At 55.3% G+C, this 6,457-nt stretch overlaps 1 protein-coding gene across 3 annotated transcripts; it reads left to right on the top strand.

Annotated features, from left to right (window-relative positions):
- The first annotated feature begins 255 nt into the window (after positions 1-255).
- On the top strand, positions 256-3,635 carry ZCCHC12 (zinc finger CCHC-type containing 12). 3 transcript variants are annotated; one of them, XM_029929954.1, is made up of 4 exons: positions 256-458; positions 793-868; positions 1,050-1,194; positions 1,608-3,635. In XM_029929954.1, the coding sequence occupies exon 4, from the start codon at positions 1,710-1,712 to the stop codon at positions 2,925-2,927; it is 1,218 nt and encodes a 405-aa protein (XP_029785814.1). In that variant the 5' UTR covers positions 256-458; positions 793-868; positions 1,050-1,194; positions 1,608-1,709; the 3' UTR covers positions 2,928-3,635. The 3 variants fall into 3 exon arrangements, with proteins under 3 accessions (XP_029785814.1, XP_029785816.1, XP_029785815.1); XM_029929956.1 differs by having other exon boundaries at positions 793-847; XM_029929955.1 differs by having other exon boundaries at positions 796-868.
- Positions 3,636-6,457: the final 2,822 nt, after the last annotated feature.

The following is a 6,457-nucleotide window of genomic DNA, read 5'->3' on the forward strand; positions in this document are numbered from 1 at the left end:
GGGGAAAAGAGGGAGAAGGGGGTGGGCGGGGTGGGGGAGCTTGTTCGCAAACTCTCCAAGCCCTGGCGCGGAGGCGGCCCCGGACGCGCGCCTCTGGCCCTCCGGCCCACCTCATCCCGCCCCCCTGGGGCGTTCATTTACATCCGGCTCGAGACCGCGCGGGAGCCCGCCCCCGCTCTCCGCTGATTGGCCGCGCCGGCCCTTTCGTAATGCTCTTTTGTCTCAGTGGGCAGAGTATAAAAGCGGCGGCGGCTGCCGGGGGAACCGCGCAGTCTGGGCTCAGCTATCCCTCGCTGGCGGAGAGTGAGGGCGGTGCGGGGCAGCTCCGCGGGCACCTCCGGGTCGCTTAGCGGCCGGAGACGTGCCCGTCTTTTTCCCTTGCAGGGCGGCGGAGACCGGAAGGCGGCATCCGCAGCTGGCAAGGCCCGAGGGTCCGCAGCCCACCGAGCCGAGCACAGGTAAAGAAAGGGGGCGCGAAGGCCCGGCGGCGGAGAGAGGAGGGGCACCGGTCCGGGGCGGCTCCCCCCTGGGGGACTCGAGCACGGCGAGGCCCCGTGGCCTGGCTGCGCAGAGGGAGGAGGTGGGGTTGCGCTGGATGCTGCCTAACGGGTAGGATTTGCCTGGATTGAGCTGCGGGACCTTTCCGGGGAGGGGCGGGGGAGGTAAGAAGGGCCGGGGAGGGGGGGACAGGATCGCACGCCGTCTGCTTTGAACCCCCCTTGCATCTCCTCATCTCTTCTGGAGAGGGCTGTGTGGGTGTGCGTGTCCGACTCCGATTCCCTGTCTCCGTAGCAGGCAGTCAACGTCGAATCCGAACTTGAATTCTGTGCGGCTGATTGCAGAGCTGGTAGGCCGACGACTTCCCGGGGTAGGTGTAATGGGGCGGGGGTCGCTTTGGCTTGCACTCGGAAGTGGGAGAGGGAATTTTCCACCTGCCAACAGCGGAGGCAGCGGGGGTGGCGGGGGTGGAGTGGGGAGGGAGGGAGCGGGATGAGCGATGAGGCTGTTCCTGACCCTTCCCTGCCCTGCCCTCCGCGGCGGCTGCGCAGTCTTGACGCCCCAAGGTCTCGGATCGGCGACCCCCGGGGGACAGAAGTCGGCTGTTCTCCCGGAGACGAGCTTTCTCGCGGAGGCCACTGGTTGCAGAAGCTGGAAGTGAAATAAAGGTGCGCGCGCGCCCGTTCCTGCGCTCCAGTAAGTAAGAATCTGAGAAATAAGGGGGGGGGGGGCTTTCAGAAGGGGGTGTGGTTGAGACCTGAGACCTAGAGGTTAACGAGATCTTATTTATTCCTACAAATCTGTGACCGCTGTGCTCTTATTTTGAGAGGCCAGTATCAGCTTCCGTACACGATTACACTTAGAAGCAACAGTTGCCCTCCCTCCTGGGCGACGGGCGGCAGGGGATGGATGTGGCGGTAAAGAGCACCCTTCTAACACGGAGACAGCGGTTGGCTCCGCGAGGTTGTAACTGCCAGTCTCCTAGGAGATATTTTTAGGGCACTGGGCAGATATAAAATGTAGTGCAGGATATTGACGAAGGGAGAGAATACGACTGCAGCCAATTACCTTATTAACTAACTATTCCCCGTTTTTTTCCCTTTTCACAGCCCCTTCGGAGATCGGCGAGCCCCCCAGCACCCCTGCATCTTAGGCTTTTCCACAAAGCCTGAGCATCTTGCTGTGTCCCGACACCCCGATCGTCGTCAGTCATGGCTAGCATGATGGGGCGCGTGGGTAGTAGCCGGCGGCAGAACGCACCCTTGCCGCCATGGGCCCATTCCATGCTCAGGTCCCTGGGGAGAAGTCTCGGCCCTTTAATGGCCAGCGTGGCCGAGAGAAACCTGAAGGTGTTCTCGGGGAGGGTGGTGCCAGCCCCGGGGGAAGAAACCTTTGAAAACTGGCTGATCCAAGTCAATGGGGTCCTGCCCGATTGGAATATGCCAGAGGAGGAAAAGCTCAAGCGCTTGCTGAAAACGCTGCGAGGCCCCGCTAGGGAGGTCATGCTTTTGTTGCAGGCGGCCAACCCCAATCTGAGTGTGGCCGATTTCTTGCGCGCCATGAAACTGGTGTTCGGACAATCCGAAAGCAGCGTGTCCGCTCACAGTAAATTTTTTAACACCCTGCAGGCGCAAGGGGAGAAAGCCTCCCTTTATGTGATCCGTTTAGAGGTGCAGCTCCAGAACGCTATCCATGCAGGGATCATAGCGCAGAAGGATGCAAACCAGACCCGCCTGCACCAGCTCCTTTTAGGGGCCGAGCTGAACGCAGATCTGCGCTTTAGGCTGAAACAGCTTCTCAGGATGTATGCAAATGAGCAGGAGCGCCTCCCCAATTTCCTAGAGTTAATCAAGATGGTCAGGGAGGAAGAGGATTGGGATGACACTTTTCTGAAACAGAAACGGCCCAAAACATCTGAGTCCACGGTGGAGAGGGCCACCAGCCCGGTGGACTTTCAGGACTCCCCGATAGTGGTCGGCAGCCCCGACTGCAACGTGATAGAGATAGATGATGTCCTTGATGACTCAGACGAGGATGTGATCCTGGTGGAGTCTCATGACCCTCCACTGTCATTCATGGCCTCTCCTGTCCCCAGACGCAGGGCCAGACCTCGGGATCAAGTGCTGGTCATTGATTCCCCTAGCAGTTCCCAGGCTCCGTCTCCTTCCACCAGTGGGGGTTCCGGCGGCCACCGTAAGAATGATGGTCCTGGGCACCTGCGTAGAACCCGGAAGCGAAAACACACAATCCGCTGCTCCTATTGCGGCGAGGAGGGCCACTCTAAGGAAACCTGTGATAATGAGAGCGATCGGGCCCAGGTGTTTGAGAATCTGATCATCACCCTGCAGGAGCTAACACACACAGAGCAGGAGGGGCCACAAGAGGCCCCTGAGGACCAAGATGAGGACGACCCTTCTGAGCTGCAGTGATAGGGGTAGCCCCTAGCCTTAAAGGAATCCTGACCCGTATTCCATATTCCGTGTCCAGCAACGGGACAACTGGGGAGGGGCGCTTCTAATTGCATGAATCCACCAAGCAGCTTTCTTTTTGGAGTGGCGTAGAAAGAAAGGGTCTTGGATACCAGCACAGTGGAAGGAGACAGCCTGACCTCGGTCCTTGCTTCCCAGCCCCGCCCCCTGCCTAAGGGTCTGTATTCTTTGTGTGCCCATTTCCTGGGGAGGGGCGCTTCTAATTGCATGAATCCACCAAGCAGCTTTCTTTTTGGAGTGGTGAAGAAAGGGTCTTGGATACCAGCACAGTGGAGGGAGACAGCCTGACCTCTGTCCTTGCTTCCCAGCCCCCGCCCCCTGCCCAATGGTCTGTATTCTTTGTGTGCCCATTTCCTTGATCGCTCCGCTCTCTTTGTGAAAGTGGCATAATTCATCATTAAATCTTCAAACAATAAAGAAACATACCAGAAAGTCAAATACAAGTTACCCCCAACTTTCCACCCTGATCTAACCATAGTCAGCCCTTTGATGAATGTCCTTCTAGATACTTCCCTGTACCTGTGTACCCAGATAGATCTATGTGTAGATCAAAGTGATCAAATATAAGTGCTGTTCTATAGTCGGTATTTTTTCACCAGACGATCTATGTTGTGGGCTTCTGTGTCAATAAATATATATCAGCATCGATTTTAATGTGTCTGTTATTATTTTGGGGAAAGGGAAAGGAAAAAGGAATAAGAGCAATATAGTAGAAAGCTAGAAAGGGCTGGGGTTGTACCCTGAGGTGGGGTTTTTGTCGACCTCAATTTGCAGATGGGGAAAAGGGAGGAAGAGATAGGCCGAAAGGAGATGGACAGAGCCCCTGATCACCACTGACCTGTCCCTCAGGGCCTGATTATGGGGCCCACTCGATGACTGCCTCAGTGCTTTCTCCTCGACTGAATCCAAAGGAGTCTCGCCTAGGAGTCGTCTGGGGCTGAGATAATAGCCCCAAAATAGGGATTTTCAGGAGCCCCATTCCTGGTCACTTTGAGGAGGAACATTTCTTCCTCTGGGTGGATTCCTGGGATTGCTGTTGCCACTGCTACTAGCGGACATCCCCGTCACCAGCCAGACTCTCTCCGCTCACTCCTCCGTGAAGGAAAGGAGAGATCAGAACCCAGCACCCAGGGGCTCAGTTCCTGATAGCACCAGGCCACCCCCCATAAGCCCTGAGGTGATCTGCTGGAGACAAGGGCACCCTCCTCACCCCAAGAAATGAGACTAGCTGGGGAGGGATGAAAAGCCATCTAGGGGCCATGCACCTGAAGGAACCTGGCCATCAGAAAGCCGAGAGGCCCCCACACAGCATTTTAGTGAGTGGAGGGCACTCATGGGGGAGAGAAGGAAGAGGTGGACCCTTCTGGAAACTGCCCTGCCCCATCTCCTGATCTCATATTGGAGGGTGGTAAGAGAGGACGTGCGTGACCTCAGCCCCTGAGGGTCCCTGTGTTTTGCGTAGGTGCCACTGGTCCCTATTTCTGGGAGCTGGACAAGGCTGGGGGTGGGGCACTATTGCATTTAGGGCCCCATGTGAAGATCGGAGGACCTGAGGACCCTGGGGAGTTGGTCGTGCAGGAAATGGGGAGTGGAGAGGGGAGTGTTTACCAGTGGGAGATGGTGCGGGGAGGAAGTGGGAGGCGGGAGAGAGAGGCACAGGGGAGAGCTAGCGAGGGCATGATGACCCGACCCGGGAGACTCAAGGAGGTAGATAGCCACAGGAAGGCTGGCAGGAACTGCAGATTCCAGGGGACCCTACAGGACTCTGGGTTGTGCTGTCCTAGCAGTGGCAGGGGTCAGGGGCCCGGGAGAGGTACTGGGGTTTAAATTAGGCTAGCGGTTGGTGACAGCTCAGTGGGGATGATCAGCTCCGTAGGGATGCAGAGCTGTGGGCTGAGGCCCTGAGGGACCAGGGGGAGCCAGGGCAGCCTTCTCTGCGCTGTCATACTCAGAGCCTGCCTTGAAGTGCTTCTCTTTCCAGAAACAGTGGCTCAGCTCTTCCCAGGTCTCTCGCTCCTGCTCCATCAATGACCTCACCATCTGACCCGAAAACCCACCACTCCAACCACCCACATTCCCCTCTTGGCGGTAGTGGAGGTGGTGAGCGTTGGAGGCTCAGCCTCTCATGCTCTACTATCACCCTTCCCCCACTCCACTCCTCACGACCCGAATTTGCTAGAAGCCTCAGCTTTCTTAACTCTTGTGGCCAGGAAGAAGCTGGGAGAGCGTCTCTGCCTTCTGCCTCAGGATCCTTTAGCTGAGAACTGGCCAGGAGAGGGCCCCTCCTTACATCCCTCTGGGGCACATCTGGGAAAGTCACCCCCATCTCTCCCAAGCCAAAGGGGACCCCTTACCGGCCCCAGGCAATCGGCAGCTCCACTCAGGCCCCCCAGAACCACAGGGACCCCAACACTTTACAGCGTATGTAGACTTTAACCCTTAATTCCTTTCTCTGTCTCCAGAAATCTCCCCTTGGGAGGTATCTGCCTCTCTCACCTGATCTAGATTAGAATAACAGTCCACCTCCCCATCATTTTTTCCCCCAACTTCACTCTATAAACACTTATTGAATATTCGTCCAAAGACACAGTTGATGCTGCCATAATTTCTCTCTGGCACCAGGTAGAATAGAAAGATGGAAAGAAAAATCAATAAATTCTGCCCATTTTGCTACCCTACTTTTCACTGGAGCTGGTTTGGGGGTCTGGTATAGACCTGTGCTTCGAAAACCTGTTTTGGGATCCATCCCGTTTTCCTCCCTTGCCCACCCCTCCCGTCAGCTGTGTAAAGTTGAGATTGTCTAAATTTTTATTTTACCAACCTGATGTAACCTGGCATTTCGTTTTGTTTCTTTGTTTCATTTAAAGAAAAGCAAAGAAATACGTATCTTCCTAATTAGAAGACAGGGAAATGACACCTGGGTATTCTGATCAGCTTAATGCAGTTGGTCTAAAAATGGCTTCACCAAAAGTTATAGGCTAATTTGCAGTGATATGGATGGAGCTAGAGAGTATAACACTAAGTGAAATAAGTCAGAGAAAAACAAATATAAGGGGTGCCTGGGTGGCTCAGTCGGTTAAGCATCCGATTTCGGCTCAGGTCATGATCTCATGGTTCTGGGTTCAAGCCCCACGTCAGGCTCTGTGCTGACAGCTAGCTCAGAGCCTGGAGCCTGCTTCAGATTCTGTGTCTCCCTCTCTCTCTGACCCTCCCCTTCTCTCTCTCTCTCTCTCTCTCTCTCTCTCTCTCTCTCTCTCTCCCTCTCTGTCTCTGTCTCTCTCTCTCAAAAACAAATAAAAACATTAAAAAGAGAGAGAGAGAAAGACAAATATCATATGATTTCACTCCTATGTGAAATTTAAGAAAGAAAACAAAGGAGCAAGGGGTGGGGGGAAGAGAGGGAGAGGCAAACCAAGAAACAGACTCAACTATGTGGGGGGAACCAATCATTACCAGAGGAGCCGGAAGTG

This window comes from Suricata suricatta, chromosome X, assembly GCF_006229205.1.
Source record: "Suricata suricatta isolate VVHF042 chromosome X, meerkat_22Aug2017_6uvM2_HiC, whole genome shotgun sequence".
In the NCBI taxonomy this organism is placed as follows: Eukaryota; Metazoa; Chordata; class Mammalia; order Carnivora; family Herpestidae; genus Suricata; species Suricata suricatta.